Source organism: Lutra lutra, chromosome 14 (genome assembly GCF_902655055.1).
Source record: "Lutra lutra chromosome 14, mLutLut1.2, whole genome shotgun sequence".
Lineage (NCBI taxonomy): Eukaryota > Metazoa > Chordata > Mammalia > Carnivora > Mustelidae > Lutra > Lutra lutra.
The window spans coordinates 64,049,087-64,073,901 of record NC_062291.1 but is presented as its reverse complement, the minus strand read 5'-3'; the positions used below and the strand labels follow the sequence as shown (position 1 = coordinate 64,073,901).

At 55.5% G+C, this 24,815-nt stretch overlaps 1 protein-coding gene across 4 annotated transcripts; it reads left to right on the top strand.

The window, feature by feature from the left end:
- The first annotated feature begins 13 nt into the window (after positions 1–13).
- On the top strand, positions 14–24,270 carry ITPRIP (inositol 1,4,5-trisphosphate receptor interacting protein). Of its 4 annotated transcripts, none has more exons than XM_047701948.1 (2): positions 14–147; positions 20,518–24,270. In XM_047701948.1, exon 2 carries the CDS (start codon positions 20,534–20,536, stop codon positions 22,190–22,192), a length of 1,659 nt encoding a protein of 552 aa, XP_047557904.1. In that variant the 5' UTR covers positions 14–147; positions 20,518–20,533; the 3' UTR covers positions 22,193–24,270. The 4 variants fall into 4 exon arrangements, with proteins under 4 accessions (XP_047557904.1, XP_047557905.1, XP_047557907.1 ...); XM_047701949.1 differs by having other exon boundaries at positions 15–147; positions 20,521–24,270; XM_047701951.1 differs by lacking the exon at positions 14–147 and adding an exon at positions 5,838–6,095.
- Positions 24,271–24,815: the final 545 nt, after the last annotated feature.

Genomic DNA, 24,815 nt, shown 5'->3' with positions numbered 1-24,815 from the left:
GGTATCGCCGCCCCCGTCCCCCTAAAGTGCCTGGCTGGACGCTCGTACGAGCCGCCCGCGAGCCGCGGCCTCCGGGCCCTGGGGACCCGCGCGCTCAGCCGGGCTGGCGCGGTCCCTGCCGCGACCCCGAACGGGACGAAGGCCAGCGTGAGTGCAGGGGCGTCCATCTCGCGTGGTGGGGGAAGAGGGGCGCGGGGCGGGGGGACCGCGGGTAGGCGGTGCTGCGGCCGCGGCGGGGGCGCGGAGCGGGGCTGCGGGGGGGCGCGGGCGGCTGCTCGGCCGGGGGCGCCTGGAAGACCCAACTGCGTGGTCTCCTGCGACGCGCGCTCGTCCTGCGCCCCCGCGTCTCCGCTCCAGCCCCGGCCGCGGACTCCGGGGGCCCCTCGCCGCAGCCCCGCGCGACAGGCGGCTCCTCCTGCGGGCGCCCGAAGCCAGGCCGCAACGTGGTCCCTTGTGCCTCGGCGATCCGTTACTTGGGACCGTCACGCGGCTCTTCACCTGGCCTCCTTCCCCGCCTTGGAAGGAGGCAGGAGGAGTGCAGCTTTTTTCTCGGTTTAAGGTAGTGAAGCTATGGGGTTACGGGGGCCGGATGAAGCCTCCACAGCTTCCTCTTTCGGAACTCTTAATGGAGGAGACCCCACGCTGTGCGGAACTTTCTCTCTGGCGGCTACACATAGTCTCTGCCGCCCGACCCTTAACCTCCTCCCCACCCCTCCACGGGGTCTCTAGCTTTCTCGCTTCCAGGTGAAGAGACTCAGAAGCTCCAGGGCCAAGCTCCCTCTCCGCAGTGGTCCTCTATAAAAACCAAAGTGCCGCCAAGCAGAAGGGAGAGGATTTTACTGAGCCACTCAGGGAACACACGTTGCCTTTCGCATCTTCTGCCTGGTGTGAGAAGGACCCGCCTTCAGAACTAAAAGAGCTCCAGATACTGGCAGATCCTAGACTCCGGGCTTTGGGATCTAAATCAGTTTGAGAAATCTATTACTTGTTACTCTTGAATTTGACCCAGGGCCCTTCCCTTTTACAAACCATTTCTGCCCCAGAGAGGCTGCCAGGTAAAGCTGATCTGAGCCTGGTGTAGTCACAGGTCCAGGTTAGCTGTGAAAATGGCAACAGGTCCAATTGCTGCTTTTCATCTCTTTATTAATAACATAATGGGCTGTGATCTGGAGTCCTCCTTCCAGCCTACGTGCCTAAGTGGCTTTCATTGTTTGCTAATTCCCTGTGCCTGCTGCTGCTCCAGGCCATTCTGCCCTCATATTTTCCACTTGTGGGTAACCGTAAAGTGGTTACACTGACTCTCTGCTCTCTCTGGGTGGATGGAAAGGCTTTTGTTCCATTGCCATACCCTCGCTCCGTAATTTTCGAAGATGCAGCAATTTTAAGCTCTGGCTTTCAGGGAGCCAGGATCTGAACTTTTAACCCGATGCCATCAACCCAGAAGTTGTCACCTTACCAGGAATGCCTCCCAGCTCCTGCAGTGCTCAAAGGGAAACAAAGAAGAGGGTATGGAGGCAAGCTTTTTATCTGAGGGCAAGAACAGGGAAGAACTTCCAGTAAGACTTCTGGCAAAATTGCCCACCTGAGAAAGTACTGCCTGGGAGAAAACTGGTTTTGGGGGGCGTCAGTCAGTTAAGCATCTGCCTTCAGCTCAGGTCATGACCTCAGGGTCCTGGGATCGAGCCCCACATTGGGCTCCCTGCTCAGCGGGGAACCTGCTTCTTCCTCCCCTTCTGTCCCCCCTTCTGCTTGTGCTCTCTCACGTGTGTCCTCTCTCTCTCTCAAATAAGTAAATAAAAACCTTTAAGAAGAAGAAAAGAGAAAGAGAGAAAACTGGTTTGGTATTTTTCCCTTCTTGAACCCCCTGAGGTCAGTAAAGAGAAAGAAGGTGGGGGATTCTGTCTGCTGGAGGAGGTACACATCTCAGTGGGAGGCAGTGACCAGCAGGGCCCCCAGAATGGTAGTATTGGGCCACTGGAGTGCACGAGCTCAGTGGTCCTTGCCAGCTCTTGGAAGGGACAGCACTGCCAAGCCAAACTAGTCCAGAGGAGAGGGGATGGCAAGGTAGTGGGTTCTGCAAAGCACGTCCTGAGAGAAGGGAGTGAACTGGCAATATTTGTCTCAGGAAAGAGAAGCCGAGCCGGTTGAGACTGTGGCCTTCAGGAATCTCCAGCACTGTCACTTGAGAAGAGAAGACCTGCTCTGTCTGACCTCAGAGACTCACTGATTAGGAGAAACAGGGAGACAGATCTTACTCAGAAGTAAGGAGTAACTTGCCAACAACTAGGACTCCTCAGTTGGTAATGCACTGTCCATCCCTGTCAGCAGAGACCGCAGGCCATCAGCAGTTATGAGGGAGAAAGTCCCTTCAGGGGGTGAAACTGTGGCTCCATATTTGGGGCTGAGAAGTCCCCTCAGTAATGAGGAAGTAGTAGAGCAGCCTGTGGGGTTTTAACAGAGAAGTGTCCCTAGAGTGCTGGGGAGCTGAGGAGCCGGACCTTATTTATGGCTGAAAGCAGTTTATTCCAGATAGATTGGTCTCAGTCTTACTGGGGATCTGGGAATGCCAAGGGATGTTAATTATAACCACCAAGGCTGTTGCTGGCATATTCTGCTCCTTACATGAATTAGAATAAGATGTACCTCTCTGCAAGATGATGGCACCTTGGTGACATTTAGGATACCACTTGGGGCCTCATCTTGATGGACATGGCCAAGGCACATAGCTGGACAAGTGCATCTGAGCTGGATTCATCCTTACCATACTCTGGCCAGGTGTTCTTGAGCAGTACACCACCTGTGCAACCATACACAGCAGCCCTGATAACCATTATTGAAGGCTTAACATTTATTTGCCAGGCTTTTCCCCCCTCCAACACTTTACTTTTATTAAGTCATTTAATCTTCATAGTAGTCCTATGAGGAAGGCATTGTTATCCCCGTATAGATGAAGCTAAGGCGCAGAGCAGGGAAGTGTTCAGGAGCCTGGGAGTTGAGTCCGAATCACTGAGCATTCACAGAACAAGAAACAAGTTAAGCTTAAAAAGCTTGTTTGGGGGGCGCCTGGGTGGATCAGTTGGTTGAGTGTCTGACTCTTGGTTTTGGCTCAGATCATGATGTCGGGAGTCATGGGATCTGCCCAGTGGCAGGCTCCACGCTCAGCGGGGAGTCTGCTTGGTTGCTTGGGATCCTCTCTCTCCCTCTGCCCCTCCCACTGCTCACATGCTCTCTCTCCTGCACTCACTCTCTCACTCATAAATGGATAAATCTTTTTTAAGAAAGAAAAGAATGCTGGTTTGGTAGAGGACCCTTGTGGGAGGAAGGGAAAAGCAATCGGTTTTTTCTTTGTCAAAGGCAGAAATAGCCACTCTCTGCTCAGATGGAGGAAAGACAGAAAACTCATCTGGCAGCAGAAAGGCGAAAAAGAGCACGCTCAGCCTTGATGGCTCCTAGGAGGCCTGGCCCAAGTATCAACTGATTTTCCTTTTTAATTGCTGGGCAGTGTGAGGTGGCAAATCCAGTTTGGGGCCTGACATGAGGTTGATGAGTAGGTGCCACCTGGGTGTGGTGCAGAGGGTAAAGGCTACAGCTATACAGGGCCCCTGACCTAGGCAAGAAATGCCCCCAATGTGGAACAAAGTGGCAAGTGTTCAAACCTGCTGTCCCAGCACTGCCCACCCCCCAGTTCCCATCTGTTCCCTCTTCCCTTCCCTGTCCAGGCCCTGTTCACCCTCAGATGCCCTTGGCAAGCTTGTTCAGGAAAGCTTTCCCCAGATTCCATTTCACACCTTCATATATAAATGATCGCTTCTTTTCCACACCATACATTTTAGCACTTAATTAGCTGGAATGCAGCATGTTACTACATACTATCTATAGATAGTATTTTAAGATTTTTTTTTAAAATGTATTTATCAGAGAGGGAGAAGCACAAGCAGGGGAGGGGAGCATCAGGCAGAAGGAGAAGCAGCCTTCCTGATGAGCGAGGGCCCCTATGTGGAACTCCATCTCAAGGCCCCAGGATCCCAGGAGCATGAGCTGAGCCGAAGGTAGATGCCCAACCAACTGAACCACCCAGGCGTCCCTGTAGACAGTATTTTTTTTTTTTTTAAAGATTTTATTTATTTATTTGACAGACAGAGATCACAAGCAGACGGAGAGGCAGGCAGAGAGAGAGAGGGAAGCAGGCTCCCTGCTGAGCAGAGAGCCCGATGCGGGCCTCGATCCCAGGACCCTGAGATCATGACCTGAGCCGAAGGCAGCGGCTTAACCCACTGAGCCACCCAGGCGCCCTGTAGACAGTATTTTAAATGAACTAACTTCTCAGCTGATGAGGATGCCTCAGAATCTCTTGGGAAGAACCAACTGGTACCCAGAAGATTTACCATGAAGGGTGGTATTTATGTAGATCTTGTCACCTGTCCCAAGTCTAGCTCTTAGCTGTGCCTACTCAGAAACCCCATCTCCACAGTTTTCCAAGTGGTTTGGACCTGGACCATTGAGTCACCTCAAGAAGCTCCCAGAAGTGGGTGTGCAAATTAGAATGCTAATTTTTAAATTTGGAACACTTGTGACCATCACCATCCTGCAGACTGGATGGTATCTGGTCCCCGCATCCTGGGCGAACCATGTGGGAATCCAAAGATCCAGGCAGCTCACGCTTGGCAAAGAAGGACAGGGAGAGGGTTGTCTAATAATAGCACGGGGCTCTCTTGACTTCTATGGCCCTCTCATCAGTGGAGAAATACCTGCCAGGTAGACCAGTACTCCAGTCAGCCTGGCTGTGTGGGTCTCTGCCGCCAGTGTCTCAGGGACCCTGTTAACCTGATAGGATGTCTCCATTTCCTCTTGCATAATTTAACTATTTTTATTCTGCTTACTTAATTTGCTTAGTGCTTTATAAGCATTAGTTCCCAGCTACACAGAGTTTCATTTGCATAACTTAACCACTCACAGTTTCAGGGTTGGAGGCGCAGCCGTAGGGATAAACGCTACATGCAAGTTAAAAGGATTTGGTCGGGTGGCCTGGATGGGTCAACAGTGAGCCAAGCACAGAACAAAGAAAAATGGTCCCCAATCACCACAGATGCTTGGGGAAGTGGAAGACCCCAGACTGGCCCCTTACGGCGGGGTCTGTGCCAGCATGGGCGGGAAGCAGTATTAACAAGGCACCGCTTGCCTTGGCTGCCTCGGCTCAGCTTGGTCGCCCAGATGGCCTCTCTGGATTTAAATGTGATCTCTGTCCAGGCCCCTTGTAGCTCATCTTCAGTCAGCCACTGTCCCCAGGTGCCACCGCGCCAAGGAGGTGTGATCCGCGTGGTCTCTGGAGCAGGGTGGGCTTGGGTTGAGTCCTTTCTCCCCTGCTCAACTGATGGGTGTTCTCTATACTTGGGCAAGTGCTTTGACTCCTTCGAGCCTCAGATTTATCATTGGTAAAGAGGGGATGACCACTCACAGGACACGTGTAGAAGGTACTGAGCTCCGTGCCAGGCACAGACCTCTATGCGCTCTTCAAGACGATCAAGTTCAGTTGAGGATCCACATTCTCTGCTGAATTGGGCCCCCAGCCTTCCCATTAGGGCCACTGAGGTCTGGCCAAAGAACAAGGCTGTAGGGACCCAGACTATCCCAGAGGCCTCGAAGGAAAGAGCTCCTCATCTCCTTGCTGCCCTTGCTGTGGTTTGTTCACAGCTGAGGACAAAGCTGCTGCCCCCACCTTTCGGCCGACTGGGGGAGGGAGAGTCGGGTTTGAGGCTTGGTCTGAACAGGCAATGCTTCCAGAGGGGAAAGAAGGGTGAGGTTTTCTAGGAGCGGAAGAGGGTCGTTTGGGGTGGCCTAAGAGGTCTGTAGGGCCCTCCGCAGCAGTTTGGGACCTGTGATATTTTCTCATCAAAAGCGTATTCCCCCTCTATCCGAGTGGGGTGGAGTGGCCCAACCCGTGACATCAGCAGAATGGAAGCACCTGGAAGGTGACATCACTGTTGCCCACGGCAACACCTCACCTCCACCTTAAGGTAGACCAGGAGGAATAAGACCCATCCCAACTGTAAGACACATGTTGAAAGGAGGGAGCACGGAAGGCGTGACATCCACAGGTGTGTTTCTCAGGGGCTGGCCAAGGGGAAATGAAAGGGACTGCAGGTCAGAGGTCTCGGCTGGAAACCGGTTGGTGGTTAGGTCTCTGGGCCTCCACTAGGCCTTACCCCAAGGGAATAGAGCTCATCACTGAGGGCTGCAATCTCATTTAGTTCTCTCAGCTGTGACCTGGCACAAAGAGCATGACCCCTTACAGTAGCTTCTGGCAGCTTCCATGGCCCTGGGTTTCCCTTCTACAGCCTGAATCTGGTAGGGAACAGTGGGAGGTAGGGATCAGTGATAGGGAAATCAGAAAAGTGGCTTTCCCTGCTCCTCCATCCTCACCGCCAAAGGGAAGTGGGAAACAAGGTTGCCCACATCTTCACTTCAGGGACTGACTTAAGAGTGAGCCTTCATTCATTGCGTGAGTATTGGTTGTGCACCTACAATGTGCAAAGCAGGGAACACGCTCAGGATCCACTGGCTTCATGGAGCTTTATAATCAATGATACGCAGAGAGGAGAGGAGAGGAGAAGAGTGTCTGGGATGTGCTGCCCCAAGAGTTGGTGCCAGCTGGGAACAGAAACAACGTCTCACAGCTCACCCCTCGCCTCACATGCCTCATAGAATTTCAAGTTGGCCTAAACTAAAGCCATGGGACCCCTTCCTCCCTAGCAGTTCATAAAGGGGTTCGGAGGCGGGTAAGATATACTCAGGGTTTGGGGAGTGGTGTTAGAGAGGACAGGCATGAGTGTCAGCTGTGTTCTGCCCAAGAACAGAATCCCACAGTCTTGAGTGTCAGAGGTGAGACGACAACAGGCAGACAGCCTACTCCAGTCCCCCTCCTGCTGTGACTATGGTATTAGCAGTTGGGCTCAGTTTCTCCACCTATTAAATGGGCATAGGAGCAGCCAGTACCAGAGAACATACAGGGCACTTTAAGATCCTCAGATGGAAGTCCTGGAAGAAATACAAAGCCCAGAGTTTTCAAATGACTCATTCGCAGGTGGATGACATAGTGGTGCGCTTGCTGCCTGGGAGGAGGGCTCAGCTTTGCAGCCATTCTGGGCTGCTCCTACTTTCTGCCCCAGGTCATTTCCCTGAAGTGGGTACACGAGAGTCTCCTCCTAACCTGCGCCAGACCGTACAGAGGGCGTTGTCATAATTCTAGTCCTGCTTGTTGGTACAAAAGCATGTGCTCGTAACAAAATGTTCTCCTGGGAGCCTGTTTCAATAGCCTTCTTGGTAATAGTCAGGAGACCCGCCTGAAGTTCATGAAAAGGTCCTTTGTTTGCTAGACTTTGTTCCAGAGTCAGTAAAAGGGCAGGACTGCTGAAGAGCCAGGACCACGGGGAGCCTGGGCTGGAGGGGAAAAGAACAGGGGATGCCTAGGCCCGACCCCTGCTTCCCGCCCCAAAAATGCCACTGATGCCTCCCAGCAAAAGATACTGTCCAGTGTCAGAAGGGCCCTGCCTCCTTTTCCCAGCACACTGTCCTTTCAGTTGAAAAGCTGTCTCAGACATCTCAGGTCACACACCCAGAATCTCTGGGTGGGAGAGGCCTTGAAAGCTCGTTGAGTCTGATTCCCTGCCTCATGCCCAGATTTCACTTAAACCATCACCTGCCTTGCTCCAAAGGGTACAGGAAAGCCCATCCGTAATATTTCACGGATAATCAGGCACTGAGCAGCACAGCATGATGGGAAGATCGGAGGCTTGAAAGTCCTGAGTTCGAATCCTGACACTGATAACGAGCGAGTGGCCTCGCCACTCTATGCTTCAGTTTCTGTGTCTGTAAAATGCAGATAGTCCCTCTTTCTGAGGTTTATTGTGCAGGTGAGACCTGTAAAGTATTTCACACAATGCCTAAATCTCTATAAATGTCATATTGGCTGCTGTTTTTTAAACTCTCCCATGGGGCATCAGGGCCACAGGGCTGGTCTGTTCTTTTCTGGAAAGGGAGACCTCCTTGCCACTCCACCAAGGGTTGCTTCTCTGCTTCTTTTCCTGAACTTGCTTCAGATTCTGTATCCTGCGCTTATCTTATATTTCTGTAAGACTCTCAAGCAAGGAAGTGGCCATCAAGGGGAGAGGCAGCTGGGGGTCAGATAAACTTGGGCCAGGATTCATTCCTGGGCTGTTTTCTTGGTAAACACAGGTGGTGAGTCAGCCTGTAGTTAGCAGAAGGCCATCCGGACCTGAAGTGGCCAAGGTCTGTCTCCAGGCTGCATCTGGAAGGGTTCTTGCTCCCATTCCCCAAGGCCCTTACCACTATGAGCACTTTGCTTTCCTGACGGCAGAGCGGCTCCCAGAAAGAAAAACCTTAGAAGTGACTTCATCAGAGATCTCTCCCTACACCCCCATTTCAAAAGCAGCAAGTTTTTCTTTTCTCCAGTCTTGACTTCATTCACTCAGGGAGCATCAGGGAACCCCTGCACCTTGAATGCCAGGCATCAGGGATCCATGGTGGATTCTCCAGCCAAGTCCTCCGCAGGCCTAGAGGCTAGTCAGTGTTAATGCTGCCAGACCGGGGGCGGGGGTGGGGGCAAACTAGAAGCTCCCCAGATGCTGAGCTTCCTGCTCGCCCTCTGTGGCAGCCCCTGGGGAGGAGGAGGTGGGGGAGACAACCAGGCAAGTCCCCAGGCTTCTGGAGTGTTGCAGGGATGTCGGTCATCTCCATCTCCCCAGAGGTGTCCCTAAGATGCAGGATTTAACAAAGGGGAGACCTGGCCTCATCACCCAGAGCGAGACAGATAACCGTGTCCTTTACGGAGCACGACCGTGTCTGGGACCACCGTGCCCAGAAGGAGGTAGTGTGGTCACCCCAAGGAAGAGACTTGGGATTCCGACCCAGGCCCTCTGACTGTGGAGTCTGGTCTCTTCACTGTACACTAAGCCTCTGCAAAGTGTTAAGCTCTTCTGAGCTGAAGATCTTGGCCTGTTTCTTTCTGGGTGGCCTCGAGGCGGAGCATGTCCCTGTGAACTTGGGAGTCAGGGGCTGCTTGCTGCCTGCCACAGCCCGACCAGCTCGTCCCTGTCATTGGGTCAGGTGCCCCTGCTGTGTGCCAGGCACAGCCTCGGGCAGAAGCCAGGGCAGAGCACGGGCATCACCCCGTCCCTGCGGCTGGCTGTGGTCATTGTCATTTTGTCCAAGTCACAGGGAAGAGGACTCTGCAGTCCTGGATGATTCCAGGGGTAACTTTACCAGCAGCTCTTGGACTTAGAGTCGAGGCCCCCGCTTTCCTGGACAGGAGGACCCAGTTCGCCCTGACTGAGGCGGCCCTGGAGCGGCCGGGCAGGCCGACTCCGGTCCCGCTGCTCCCCCCAGGTTCCTGCAGCAGAGAGGCCCCCACAAGCTCTGAGCGGTTCACAGCTGGCTTGGCCTCCATCTTCCCTTTGTGTCTCTTGCTGTTCTCCTTTATTATGATGAAAGGGGTTTTAGATCTCTGCAGGCACAGAGTGTGTGTGTGTGTGTGTGTCTAAGTGTGTAAAACACAGGAGGCTGAGAGCTCTTCCCTTCCTCTTCCCCACCCCCTTCTCTCTGTCCCCCCTGCCCAGCTGGGGCACAGGCATTGTGTCCTGTACCATCCAAGTCCCAGGGGACCAGGATGGGCAAACAGTCTGGGATTTCAAGCTGGGATTATGGGGGCCAGAATCCCTCAATCTGGGCGTGAGTAAGATGGGGCAGGATGGGGAGGGCGGGTGGGGGAACTGTGGGAAAGTCCTGGGGGGCCCTTGCCCTCCCCGGAGAGGCCGGGCTGTCTTTGTGAGCTGGTCTGTCTTTGTTCTCCTCCAAGGATCACAAGGAAGGTGGCGCCCGGCAGCCTGTTTCATTCCATCCATCCCCAGCTCGTCTGTGAGAGGGGAAGCAGGCCGGCCAAGGGAGGGCTTTGTCTCCACTTTGTTTTCCTTTGTACTTTCTCCCTGCTTCCAGCACAGCTCCCTCAAAGACCCTCCCCACTGAGCCCCACGTTCTTGCTGTTGTCTGGAGCCTGCTTTCTGTCCCTGCAGCCTGCGAGCCTAAATGTGGCTCGTCTCGAGCACTCACTGCCCTCCTGGGACGCAGCGGGTGTAGAGAACACAGGGTGGAGGGAGAGAAGGGGCACGGGTCTGGGAGCCTCGGCATCCCTGCCTGAGGTGGGTGTTAGTGTTCGCTCCTCGCCAGCACTCCTGTGGGCAAGATGGGGCCCAGAGGTGGAGGGAAAGTCTGAGAAACACTAGCTGAAGCCAAGCCAACATCTGATGGTGTGTGAGGGCTGCTTCACTGTGGGAATTCCTTACCTCTGGGTTTCCATTGTGAACACGCCCCTGTGATTTCAGGCCCAGAAATGTGAGGTGGGAATCCAGGGGTCAAGGGGGATGATTGGGTGCACCCTGGCTGTGAGAAACGCATCCTTCCTGAGAATGGAAGACATGTGCGGTGCCTTCTTTTGAGAGCAGGTGTCTCCGAGTGCAGGATGTGAGCACCCTGGTGGGTCCCCAGGATGGCACGCATCCTTGGTGCCCTGAGCAGGCAGGCCTGCCTTGGGTCTCTGCCAGGCGCTTTGGGGAAAGTCAAGACAAACCTTCCCGACTCCAGAAGTCGGGGGTTACAACCAGAGCTCAGGTGGGTCAATCTGATAGGATGGCAGGGTCTGGAGCTGCAGGCCTAGCATGGCCTCTCGCTTCTCTGCTCTTTTTCTGTGAGACTCTGAGTGAATGCTCCACCACTTGGCTCCATGGACCCCTGCCTGTGAAACTGCGGCTGCTCTGGTGAGCTGAGCTAGGCGGGGAGGGTAAACACTGTGGGGTCCCTGCTCAGGGACATCTCCAGAGATGCCCTCTGCACAGGGCACCAGGCTTACCCACACTCAGAAGGGCTTGATACATATGCTGTCTCCCCCTTCCCCCCTCCTCCCCACTCCCCTGCTTGTTCATGAAGCCCTTTCAAGAAAGAAGGATTCATCTCAGGAATTGGGGGGTGAAGAGGGATCAGGAAGGCTCTTGGAGGCGGTTTCCGAGATAGGCTTGCCGTGAGGACCATCAGGTAGGGTTTGGGTTGTGTGGTGTGGACACAGTGCAGGGAATTGGGTGCAGTATAGGAAACATTCAGGGGACAGTCAATAATCGGAAGTGGCCAGGGCAGGTGGGAAGGAACTGAGGGGTCCCCCAAGGCTGGGTGGGGCCAGGCCTTGAACCTCAGTCTTAAAGCTCTGACCTGTGTCACATGGAAACTAGAACCCAATGAGATGAAGAGAGACCTCCAGGGACAAGGAGGCCACCGGCGTGGCTGGGAGTGAGGGAGGGCTCAGGAAGTGATTCCAGAGGCCCATGCCAGCCAGGCTGAGGAGCCCCCCGCTTTGGTGCAGAGCAAACCTCAGAGGTGGCGGGGGCGTTGGGGGGAAGGAGGCTGTGCTTCAAGACTGCGCTTGTCTCTAAAGGCTGCTTTAACAAAATACCACAAACTAACTGGGTGGTGAAACGAAAAACCTCTCAAAGGGTTCTGGAGGCTTGAAGTCTGTGGTCAAGTTACCCGCAGGGCCATGCAGCCTCCGAATGCTCCGAGGGTGGATACTTCTTGCCCTGTCCAGGGGCTCCAGGCCTTCTGGGCCCTAGCAGCTTCGCCTCAGCCTCTGCCTCTGGCCTCGATGACCTTCTCCTCTCTGTTTGCTCCTTTTCTGTTTTCTTTATAAGGACACTTGTCACTGGACTTCGATTCCACCTGGGGAATGCAGGCGGGGCTCAGCTCAAGGTCCTTAATTTAATTACTTAAAAGACCCTTCCTTCCAAGTAAGGTCACATTCACAGGGTCTGGGTGTTAGCCTGTGGACCTAGCTTTTTGAGGGTCACTGTTCAACCCATCACAGCAGCTGTTGGATTCCAGGTGTGCTGGGGAGAACAGGCGAGAGAAATCTGGATGTGGACCCAGACAAAAGGCGGCCAGGAGAGCCCCTTCCTGTCTCAGGGGCCTATAAGCTCCCTAGCTTGAGATACCAGGCCTCCGTCTGTCTGTCCCAGAACACTGTGATTTCCCAGGACATGCTGTGGGGACATCAGGCTGCATGGCTGGACGGGAGGACACCATGTCCTTCCTGGGAGATTGATGGCTTCCCTGCCTTCTCCATCTGTGTATGAGCTGCTGATGGAAGAGCGGGAACAGGAAGGATGTGGGCTCTCCCACCCACATCAGCGGAGTCCAGGCCCCTGACCTTCCTGCACTTGGGCTGACCAGCTACATGACCCCAGACCGGAGGATGGGTTGGCATCCTGGTGACTTTTTGGAAACCCCTCCCTTTCTGAAAGTGGGCCTTGAGGAAACAGTGCTTTGGCCGGTGTGACTGGGCACCCTCTGAGTCTGGCTAGTGGGGCCACAGAGCCATGACCGCAGAGATCACCTTGGCGAGAAGGCCGTTCCTCTCACAGCATAAACTTTGCCATGGGTTCTCCTCCACTGGGCATGGTGGGCAGGTGGGGTAGGGGGTTGTCTCTGCTCTCTCCCCCACCCCGATCAGGGTCCAGTCTTCACCACTGCTTCTTCTGAGCCAGTGTGGGATCTCCCCTGGGCTAGGAAGGAGCATTTGGGGTCCAGTTGTCCAGTCGTGGGGACCAAAGACCTTAGACAGTAACAGCAGGTGCTCCTTAATACATACCCATTAAGCTACAGTCTCTGTTTTCTTCTAATCCCTGGAGAGGCTGGGAGAAAGCCTTTATGTAAATCCCTGGCCCATGGCCAGCCCTCATAAATGCCGGGTCATGATTACTTTGAGGGTGGCTGCTGGGATGACTGGGAGATGCTGGAATTCTGTCAGGACTGGGTTTGAGGAGAAGGGTCGAGCCGGGGGCGGGGCTATTTCAGGGAGTTCTTGTCACAAAGGAAATAGTAGGAGGTGGTATTGCTGAGAGGGAAGAGTGAGGAGAGTACCAGGGTCAAGGGCAGCCTTGAGGATGCTTACTAGGGGGTGGGGAGTGCCAATGGACAGGGGAAGGGAGGCACATAGAGGGGGCTGGGGACCAAGGCCCGCAGGCCTTAAGTGGCCTACTGACATATTTTATTTGGCTTCCAAGGTTTTCAAAGAATTTTTGAAATAGCACCGACCTTGTAAAATTGAGGGATGTTGATAAAATTCAGATTTCTGGCTTCTCTTGGAAAAAGAAAGAAAGAAATCACAATGCATGCGACGTGATGGCTCATCCCTTCAGATAATGCGTGTGGGACCAGTTGATCCTGGCCCATCACTCGGGTCTCTAGCATGTGCAGCCTTGCCCACTCCCTCCCCCACACTTGGTCTCACAACTCTGCCTTCAGGAAGCATGACTGAAAGGAGGGACGGGAAGGAGCCCAGTGGTCGTGTAAGTGGCAGGTTGGAGGAAGGCGAGCCTGGCTGGAGGCCAAGATGGAGGTTCTGCAGGGGTGTGAGGTGGGGTGGAAGGTGATGGGGGTGGCTGTAAGGACACGGAGGAGAAGACACACTGGGGGCCCAGAACCTCACCCTTCAACCCATTTCTCAATTACGCTTTGTTGGTCCTCTTCCTTCCTCTTTCCTCACTTCCTTTTTTTTTTTTTTTTTTGCCTGCCCTCCCTCTCTTACCCAGGCCTAAAGCCACAGGACCCAGACCCTCCCCAGTGCTGCTCAGCCCTTCTTCTGTCCCCACCCCCAATGGGGCTGCAGCAGAGAGGAACCTCAGCAAGAGATCCCCTTGCTAGGGCCTGGGCCAGTCTGCGAGGCCATTCTCCTCTCCTGTGGGGGACTCCTGTCCTGGAAGGGTGGGGGCCATCTATGCTGAGTCTGTTTGCACCCCTACCCATCCCCATCCCTGAGTAAGTTGAAGAGGGAGGAGTCTGTAGGGACATGTCACCACAGCGACCATCTCCTCCCTAACACGTGAGTAGTCAGCTCTCACTGATGTACTGGGAGCCTGACAAATTGGGCAGCCTGGTGCCTGGGAGGAGACAGGAGGACATTCAGCTTTTGGAACTTGCTGGAACTCTAACTAGGAAGTCAGCGACTGGTGGGCAGAGAAACACAAGGAAAGAGCAGGAAGGTGGCCTGACCTGTAAGGGTTCTGAGAAGGGCAAGGGAGGCCTGCACCAAGGGGCAGCCTCCCGGAGGATGGGCCCTTGAGCCAGCCCTGAATGAAGGTGCCACTGGGCTGGGTGGGGGGGAAGCTGACACTGGTGTGCAGCGTGGGCTCCACTAGGAAGAGGCATGGGAGCAGGGATCAGACAGGCCAGACCGCAGGAGGAGAGCCTCAGTAGGGCTGCAGACAGACTGCTGGCTCATGGGGCCCAAACTCCACCCCCAAGGCTCAAGGTCAAACTCTGTTCAACCTGTCCTTTCTTATAGTCCTGTTTCCTCGGGGCACAGCCAACCCCAATGAGCTGGGTGGTCGCCCCTCCTGACTGTGATGCCTGGTAGGTGGCAGGGCTCACTCATGCCCTGGGAGGGTGGAGGGAGTACAGAGGGAGATGGACAGGCCCACTGCAGACAGGAAACCTTTGAAGCCACGCAGCGGACCTTGCCAACCATCAGTCTCTTCACAAGATTCGATGTTGCAGCTGCCTAACTCATGCTCTGAGAATCGAACGACAGAATACTCCCCAAGGGCTTAGCTTTGGACATTCATCTGTTCACGGCACACGAGCACCTGCCTTCCCTTCTCTGCGGTCTGTCCAGAAATCCCTGGGAGGGCCCGCCTGCCTGAACCGCTTCGACCCTACCCTCCTCCTCAGGCTCATCTCCTCATTAGGTCTCTCTAGTTTCATCTGTGAAATGGGGCTTAGATGAGTACAACACTAAATTCTGACTTCCTTCAATGTGTGGCTTTATTGCCCCCAAACAGCCCCCACCTCGCCAGGGAGTGGGGACCCCAGCACAAGACCAGGCGCACAGTAGGGGTGCAGCCCAAACTTACTGACTGCTCATCTCCTTTGGCCCCTTCTTCCTCAGAGGGTGCAGAGCCTAAGCAGTGGGAAGGGCCCAAGGAACCCCCCAGGGCCTGGGCTGCAGGTGGCTTCCCCTGCCATCAACCCAACTCCTTTATTCCAAAATTATAAGGAAACAACCTCAGCTGTTCCTTTCAGCTCCGAAGGTGATGCTGGGGCCGGGCGGGGCCAGGGTGGGGCCAGGGTGCCTGGGTGGTTGTAATTAGCAGAGCTAATTGCATATGACAGAGCTGCTGGCTGGGGCTTCTGGGACAGCGCGAGAACCAGGAACCGCGCCCTCCTCCTCCCTGGAGGCCTGCCAGGCTTGGGCAGGGCTGGTTCTCAGACTTGAGCGGGCGCTGGAACCACCCAAAGGGCTCATGACAACATGGGTGCTGGACCCCAGCCCTGGAATTTCAGATCAGCAGGACTGGGATTGCACCTGAGCATTTGCTTCTCTCATGAGGTCCCACGTGGTGCTTCTGAGTGGGGACCACATCTGGAGAACCACTGTCCCAGGGACTGCTGGCTGCTGAGAAATGGGTCCTGGGCGCCCCTGCTGCTGAGGCCACAGCCAGCCAGCCCCGGGTGGGGGTAGGTGGGTGATGGGTCGGGAGTGTGGATGAACACAGGCTCTCCCCTCTTCAGCTTTGCTGTAGGAATTCTGTCTGGAAGGAGGGGGCTACGGTGGACTGGAGCCAAAGGCTCGCACAGCCACATCTCCCCAGCCAGTGAACACAGGGAAAGTCCACAAAGAGGGGCCCCCAAAGAACAGAAATGAGACTCTCTCTGCATTCTTGTCCCCTGCTGCTCACGCGCCATTAACATTCCCAGCCCGTTCAGTCCTGTGACATCCTTGGTGGCTCTCTGCCTCCACGTGTGGGTGGTGCTGTTCTTCCTGCCTGGGATCATGTTGGGCTCCTGTGCTGTGTGAGCCCTGTGGCATCCAGCATGTTCCTTGCACACAGTAGGTGCTCAGGAAACAGCACCGTAGAAAGAACTTGGGCTTTCCAGCTGGAAACAGAACAGACTGTATCTCAACCCACCTGTGCCTTTTCTAGTCTTGTGGCTAGAAAATGGCTTTTTGTTTCTTGGGCTTGGTTTACCCACCTGTGAAGCAGGGATAACACCCACTTCGGTTATAGGGGGCCACTGTGCACCCAGGACGTCCTAGTGAAGGCTTGATCAACGGAGGCATATCTCTATTAGACAGCTCCGCATGGCATTCATTGGATCAAGCTCTGATTGGGGTGCTGGGAGGCTGTGGGGGATGCAAGAGTGACAGAGCCCAGGGAACAGAGAGGCCATCTGGGGCGTCTTCCCCAGAGTCTGAGGCTTCTGGCCAGGCGCAGAATAAAGGTCTGAGAAAACCACTGGCTGACCTGACCACCTGCAGCCCTCTGGCCCAGCCCCTGCTGCCTCGTGACCCTGGCTCTTTGCCAGGCTAAGTTTAGCTGTGACCTGCATGGGCCACCATGCTCTGTGGACAGGGGCGGGGGTGGAGAGGAACTCAGCAGGTTTCCTGCCGGCTTCCTGGCAAGCAGACAGACAAAGCCCTCCGAGTGACCCAAGTTCATTTTTAAGCAGAACCCAACTGGGTTCGGGCTACACGTATGAGGCAGCTTTAGTAGGGGTAAGAGCCTTGGGCCAAGGCAGAGGTGGACAGTTTTGAAATTGGGGAACGGAGTCCTTGGGGAAGGGGTGTGTGTGTGTGTACATGCATCTGTATCCATGGTTTGAGGAGAGGCTCCCAGGTACCAGTCTGTCCCCATGATCTCCAATAAAAGTCACACCACTCTGGTTCCTTCTCATTCTTCTGGCCCCGTGGCCCCCAGGGCAGTGTTCCCTGTGGCTTGGTTTGGAAAGGGGAAATAGAGGTTCCAACTTGGTCCCATCTAGTGATCAATGAGTGGCCTCATCCCATTCCCCATCCACAGGCAGAGCCTGCCCGTCCAGATTTTAAAGGAGCTAAAAGACACCTGGGAGTTCATCTGATCCCTGGGAGGGAGTTGTTGGTTTGAGTAAGGAGTGAGTCAGAGCTCCACCTCCAGGAGGATCCAAGGCTCCAAAGGCCTCTCCCCTTTGCTGGGGGGCAGGGTGGGCAGAGTGGTGTACCAAGGGACAGCTACACTAGAGGAGCATTTTGTGCTCTCAAAGCACTTTTGAGCGTGCTTTCCTCCACACCCCCGGGACTTGGCAGGGCTGGTGTGCTTAGCAGGTGAGAAGATAGAGGCCTGGGGAGGCCTGGGGGGAAGGAGCGAATATGCAAGCGCATCTGCTCCCAGCACCTGAAATGGATTCTCTCCCGTAACTCTTGCCTTCCTAGGAAGGAGGGTCTGCTGATAGCTCTGTCTCTGAGGGAAAGCCCTGGAGAAGCAAGACCCCTTGGCAAGGAGCAGAGTCAGGTTTCAAACCCAGGCCTGTCTGCTTCTAGAGCCCAGGCTCCTCCCGCTTTATCAGCCCAGCCCATCTCCCTCATGCTCTGTGCTCTGGTGTATGTATGTGTAACCCTACTCCTGTCGGTGTTACTGCTTGCATCCTGCCAGAGTCCCTTGTGGGGGCGTCTGCGTGCTCCCCTCAAGAACCCCTACCAGCAGGGTCACTGCATTTCCCTGTCCCATCACAGACACCCTTTCACGAGAAAACTTCCACAGGGGCAGGCATTTTGCCAAGGGCTTTATATGCATGATCTTGTTCAAGCTTTACAACCTCAGGGATGATTATGCCCATTTCACAGATGAAGAGACTCAGGGCCTGAGAAGTTGAGTGATTTGTCCAAGGTCACATGGCTAGTACGTGCCCGTGCTGACTTCTAGCCCTGTCTTGTCTACTCCAGAATCCATCCTTTTAACCCCTAGCATACAGAGTCAATGGCCCCACTTGGTTTGGGGATTTGAACGTCGCCTCTCCCAGTATAAGGAGGCCATTAGAGCCCTTGAACAAGGCACGGGGGTGCCCACAGGTAGCCCTGGGGAAGCTGGTAGGGAGAGAGGAGGAAGACTTCCTGGTCTTAAGGCTTGACGATGGCTCCAGTCCTCACTGGCTGGCCTCCTACCCTGAGCTGGCATGGAGGCTGGTCAGGGGCTGCCCAGGCCTGGGACTGTGACTTGTCGGGGTCTACTGGGCCCAAAGGGGGCTGCCTATAGTACAGGGGCCCTCAAGGGCCTCAGAACCTCCAAATTCTCTCCCAGCTGGCTTCTGTCTGGTGCTGTGCTTAGCCCCGCGTGCCTTGATCTTAAAACCCTGATCCACATTGAGAAGCCAGCCTCGCGGCTTTGGCTCGGACCACCCTGGCAAAACTTTCCATTGAAGTTTCCCTCGCGTGGAAACTAGGGCTGACCTGCTTCTGCAATCATCTAGCAAGCCGCTCCTCGTCATAGGGAAGAAAAGCTGGCTAGCTTCCCCCTGGACTTCTTCCTCACCCCACAGCCCTTCCGGCCTGACTTCCTACACTTTCTCCTGCCCTCTGTCTCCTCCTCAAGTTCACCTCTGAGGCCTGAATGTGTGTGCTGAATTCTGCTGCCGGTGGACCCGCTTTTGGTTCCTGCTTGTGAGTCCAGCTGTGTACGGGATGGAATCACATCTAAGCGGCAGGCTCTACCCACAGGTGGCAACTCAGGTCATGTACATCCTGGCCTCGCCGGCTAGAACCTGCAGATGCGTTTTACCTGATGCCACGTCCCTGTTCCTTGGCACCATTAGGGTAAGAACCAGAACAAATGGTTTTAAGGGTGTAAATTCAAGGTTAGGGAATGGGGCTCAAGCAGAGTGGAGAAGCTCGTATCAGCATGCTGTGGCTTACAGGGGCCCGGGGGCCCTCTGTGTTCTCTGCTGTCCCACTGTGTCATTTGGCCGTCTGCTGTCCTCGCTGAAGTCCTAGGCAGAAAGGGGGCTGGGCAAGTATGGGAAAGGCCCCTGCTATTCCCCAAGGTTCCCGCTTGGGAGAGGAGAGGGTATAATGTAAGACCTACCCTGTAAGACTGTGGCTGTCAGACGTTAATGTGGATGGTATCAAAATGCAGCTTCTGGTTCCATTGGTTTGGGATGGGGCGGAGGTTCTGTGTATCTAACTCCCATGATTGTAAGGGATTAGCCCTTCCCTTGAGATCATTTGAGAGCTAAAAAATCCATTTGTCCTGGAGGAATGGAGTGTCTCCCTTCACAATTAAGAAGTCAGATTTAATGTTTAGACAACTCAGGAAAGGAAATCCAGTGACTCGGTCACTCTGGTTTTCTCCAAGATTGCCCTGGGGAGAGACCCAGGAGAAGGCCAGGAGGTCAGTGTCTGAATTTGGACTGAAATCTTAAAAATCAAAAGGAGAGGTTTACAGTAGAAGAAGACAAGGGCCCAAAACTGCTTCAGAAACATTTGCTGTTCAGTGAACCTATGTTTTGTACCATTGACTGTGCCGTGACACATTCTGCGTGGGTCACCACGTCCCTCAGTACTGTGACCCTTGGGGGTACGATGGCTTTCCTCTCATCCAGTGAGGAAACTGGGTCTCAGAGAGGTGTGCTCACGTGCCCCAGGGTGCGCAGCTGACCAGTGACAAGGCTGGCCTTGGAACTCCACCTTCTTGTTCTTAACCACAAGGACTTCACTGGGGAGAGGTGGGTTGAAGTAGAGAAAACAACTCAAACTGACTTAAAGCGAAAACATTATTGATTTATATGACTTTAAAACTCCAGAAGCAGGGGCACCTGGGCGGCTCAGTGGGTTAAGCCTCTGCCTTCGGCTCAGGTCATGATCTGAGTCCTGGGATGGAGCCCCACATCGGGCTCTCTGTTCAGCAGGGGGCCTGCTTCCCCCCACCACCTCCCCCTCTGCCTGCCTCTCTGCCTGCTTGTGATCTCTGTCTGTCAGATAAATAAATAAAATCTTTAAAACTCCAGAAGCAATGGCTTTAGGCATAGCTGGGTCCAGGGAAACTGCTTTTGTCTACATTGGCATCTTTCTCAAGCAAACCCCCCTTTGAAGTATAGAGAGTCGTCTCCCTCCACCCAAGCTGTGATCCTGTTCCCTGGCAAACCAAGTCTTTCTCCCCATCAGTCCCAGGAAATCCCACTTCTGTGTCCCTCCCATTGGCCGGAGGGAGATCCTGTGCTCCTGGCTGAATCCACACTGTGGAGGCGGGGGTGTGGAGTGGCTTGGGCCTGGGTTATATGTTCACCCCTGTATCTGGGGGTGGGGTTTTCCCCCCCCAAGCCATAGGACGTGGGCCAGAGAAGGGTTGGCTCCTGGGGAAAGTGCATCGCCGCTTCCGGAAGGGGGAAGGACTGGGCAGACGGAAACAGGACAGCCTCTTCGAGTCACCCAGCCAGGATTGCTGGTGTGCAAGGACTTTGCGGTTCTTTCTTCCAAGGCTATGCTGCAGCACAAGGGGTGGGGACTGTGGGCCAGGCAGGAGGACCTCGAGAGCTTCATCCACTGGGTGGGACAGATCGACCGGTGGGACAGAGGTTGGTGTGAGGGTCTAGGGAGGAAGCGGTGTGCACGGAAGCTGGGTGTGACCATTGATCCTGATGCATGTCTCTGTATAGCAGGAAAGTTCCAGCCATGGCCCTGGGGCTCTTCCGGGTGTGTCTGGTGGTGGTGACAGCCATCGTCAACCATCCGCTGCTGTTCCCGCGGGAGAATGCCACGGTCCCCGAGAGCGAGGAGGAGATCATCCTCAAGATGCAGGCACACCAGGAGAAGCTGCAGCTGGAGCAGCTCCGCCTGGAGGAGGAGGCGGCCAGGCTGGCGGCAGAGGAGGAGGCCCTGGAGCGGCTGGCGGAGGAGGGCCAGCAGCAGAACGAGGCCCGCACGGCCTGGGACCTGTGGAGCACCCTCTGCATGATCCTCTTCCTGGTGATCGAGGTGTGGCGGCAGGACCACCAGGACGGGCCTTCCCCGGAGTGTCCTGTTGGGGACGAGGACGAGCTGCCCGGCCTGGAGGGCGCCCCGCTGCGGGGCCTCACCCTGCCCAGCAAGGCAGCGCTCGAGCGCTTCTCCGAGCGCTGCATTCGGGGCGCCACGGCCGATGCGGCCCGCACGCGAGAGTTCGTGGAAGGCTTCGTGGATGACCTGCTGGAGGCCCTGCGCAGCCTCTGCAACCGGGACACGGACATGGAGGTGGAGGACTTCATCGGCGTGGACAGCATGTACGAGAACTGGCAGGTGGACAAGCCGCTGCTCTGCCACCTCTTCGTGCCCTTCCTGCCGCCAGAGCCCTACCACTTCCGCCCAGAGCTCTGCTGCACCCGCCGCCCCATGCCCTTGGGCCGCCAGGGCTATGGCCGGATCGAGGTGGTGCGGGCCACCGAGGATGCGCGGGGCTGCGTCTGCGGCAAGACCACGCTGGGGGAGGACATGCTGTGTCTCCTCCACAGCAGGAACGGCCCGGCGTGGCCCGGCAGCGAGCTGGAGACCCTGCTGTGCGCTGGAGGCTCCCCGTACCTGGACACGCTGCGGGTCATGACGTGGTTCCAGACGGCGCTCACCAGAGCCTGGCACCGCATTGCCCACAAGTACGAGTTCGACCTGGCCTTCAGTCAGCTGGACTCCCCGGGCTCCCTCAAGATCAGGTTCCGCTCGGGGAAGTTCATGCCCTTCAACTTGATTCCTGTGATCCAGTGCGATGACTCGGACCTGTACTTCGTCTCCCACCTTTCCAGGGAGCCGTCCGGGGAGACCCCGGCGTCCAGCACCGACTGGCTCCTGTCCTTTGCCGTCTACGAGCGACACTTCCTCCGGATGACCTCGAAGGCGCTGCCCGAGGGGGCCTGCCACCTCAGCTGCTTGCAGATCGCCTCCTTCCTGCTGTCCAAGCAGAGCCGCCTGACTGGCCCCAGCGGCCTGAGTAGCTACCACCTGAAGACTGCCTTGCTGCACCTCCTGCTGTCCCGGCGGCCGGCCGACTGGAAGGCCAGCCAGCTGGACGCTCGCCTGCACGAGCTGCTCCGCTTCCTGGAGAAGAGCCTGCTGGAGAAGAAACTCTATCACTTCTTCATAGGCAACCGCAAGGCGCCCGAGGGCATGGGACTCCCTGAGGCCATTCGCAGGGCCGAGCCTCTCAACCTCTTCCGGCCCTTCGTCCTGCAGCGGAGTCTCTACCGGAAGACGGTGGACTCCTTCTACGAGATGCTCAAGAATGCCCCGGTGCTCATTAGCGAGTACTCCCTCCATATCCCCGCAGACCATGCCAGCCTGCCCCACAAAGCTGTTATCTTGTAGGGCGGACAGGACCCGGGGGCCAGGACGCAGGGCACCCTGTGGGCCCACACCTCTGGGGGCACCTGCAGGCCCCATCCCGGGAGAATGGCGGGCTTTGTAGGGCGCCACGGCTCAGCCCACCGGGGAAGCCAGGCCCCATGGCACAGAGGAGACAGGATTCCAAGCTGGCCAAGCTGGTTTGCTTTCATGCCACTGGGGCCTGCTGGTGAGGTTGTGTCTGGGTTGGGTTGATCCTTTGCATTTTACTTTTGGATCACCACAAACGGCCAAGAGGATGACTAAATCCTCTCTGGACACCGAGCTGAAGACAACGCAAACATCGATTTGGGAGTCATTTTTGACATCCCGGGTCCAGGCTTGACTTAAATATCAACAGGGGATCTGCAGGGATGCCGGCGGGGGTGCATGTTAAGACCCTGCAGCCTGTCCCCACTAATGCTTGACCCCAGGCATCGCAGCCAAGGCACCAACAGGGACAGTTGTGGGAATTTGCCACCTTCCATCCACAGCCTGCACTACTAGCGTCCAAATGTGGCTGCCGTTTTTTAAACTATTTGGAGAAAAGACTAGAAGAGATTCAAGGCCCCAAGGGGCCAATGTCTGTTGCCCAGAAGTGGATACTTGGTGGCAGAGAGAAGTTTCCGTCGGCCACTTTTCCAGCTACATGTCTCACTCAGGGTAGACTCCTTTCCCCGACCCCTTCCCACAGTGTGCTGTGCCCTGAGCACCGTAGTGGGGACAAGCTCCACAGCTGGTCTCTGGCCATGCCTGTGCTGATGGAGGGCAGGTACTGAAGGCGGAAGATGCAAGAGACACAGGGTAACTGGGGCGCAGGGTAGAACGTGTCCCCAGGGTGCTGGGGTCTGCCTCTGATGCCCAGTTCAGAGAAGACGGCAGAGCTGAGGGAGGGAGGGATGCCGTAGCCTGGAGTGCTCCTCGGCGGCGTCACAGTCCTAGAACCAAGCATGCCTGGAGGCAAGAGGAGACCTAGCTCTATCTGTTGCTCCCAAGACCTGTTCACTCCAGTGGGACAACCTCGTGGCACAGAACCTCCCATTTCTGGATGGGTCTTGCTGGCCACACAGATGAGCAAGACCCAAAAAGGCTCAGCCACCTGGGGACACACAGGGACAACAGTGCCGACCCAGCCCCCAAGCCCCAAAGAGATCACCTCGGCATTGCTGGGGGCTGCGGTCACGGGACAGGCGCCAGAGCCTGCAGTGGGACCTAGCCCATCTCCAGACCTGGGTAGGGCGGTTGGGAAGCCACTTCTCCACTTGTGGCTTCCCTGTCCCTTCGGGAATCCCCCCATGGTACTGCCTCACTGACCCTTCCAGCAAGCCAAGGGAGAGGCAAGAATGAGTACACCTGGGTTCCCCTCCAGGGTTTAAACTGGCCAGGCCTTCGAGCAGCATACCCTGTTCCATGGGGGTGTCGGGCTCACCAGGAGCTGCAGAGGACCCTGTCCCTCATCCAGGGGTGCTCTCACCTGGCCCCAGGGGTTTTGGAAGATGGACGATTTGCCTGACAGGGTTCACTTGCAGCAGGAGGCTCAGCTGTGATGGGGCACTGAGGCCATAGGAACCCTTCGGTGTGAGCTGGAGTCAGACCGCGCAGACTTGGGTCTTTGTCTCCCCAGCGCTGGGAAGGATCATACCAGTATGGCCCCCAGCAATAGCCCCAAGCCCCTCGTTCAGTTGTGATTTGTTTCCAGAATCGGGGTGAATGTCCGTATTTATTACTGCCCATGCCTTGCCTGCCCCCACCCCCTTATCCTTATGTTGTTGTGCTTGGAGGAGACCCCACAGGCGGACACCAGACTCTAGAAGCTGAGACCAAGCGTGAACCTCCCTCGGCCTCCCCTTGGCTTCCAGGAGAAAGTTCACTGAAAAATGACCTCCTGGCCTCTTGTTTGTCCAGAGATGACAACTCAGCAGGACAGTTGCCTACAGATCGCCTCCTTCCTGCTGGATCTTCTATGCACCAAAGCTGCTTCTGAAGCAGAAAGCAGCAGAATTCTTGGTGTTTCGTGCTGCCTTATTTATATTGAAGGAAGGATTAAATTCTTGCAAGGAGTAGAAACTGGTCACGGTGTTTGTTTTCACTTCAGGAAGTCTGTGAGGTTCCCTGGGCAGAGTTAGGGAGCAGGGAGGGTTTCCTGTTTACCCCCAGAAGCTTTCACTCCCTTTTGATTCTTACACTTTCAGGAAACTTTAAAAAATAACAAAATAGAACCTTTCGAGCCCATCTTTGAAGTAGCCTACAGAGTTCCAGAAGGGGAACGTGGGGGGATGTCAGCACAAACCTTCTTTCACAGAGCTCGATGTGCAAACAAAATGTGGGAGCTGCTAGGAACATGAAGCTTTTGGGTTTTGAGGAAAGAAAATGTCTTTTTCAATGGAGGCTTTAGTCCATCAGGGCATTTTATAGGCCTTTCCAGTGAGGACACCCAGGCCCCTTTCTCCGAGGGGGCTCTCCTTTCCCAAGCATGCTTGACCCCACCAGGCATCTGCCTGATGCTTGGGGAAAATGCTCCATTTTGCCACATGTCTGGACAGTTGGCCCAAGGCCAAGATGTCTGTTAGGTTGGGAAGGGCCACAAGAAAGATGGGAACACACCACT

Bases quoted from the DNA above. Each gene is read 5' to 3' on its own strand.
- ITPRIP (XM_047701948.1), top strand. From the start codon at position 20,534: ATGGCCCTGGGGCTCTTCCGGGTGTGTCTGGTGGTGGTGACAGCCATC.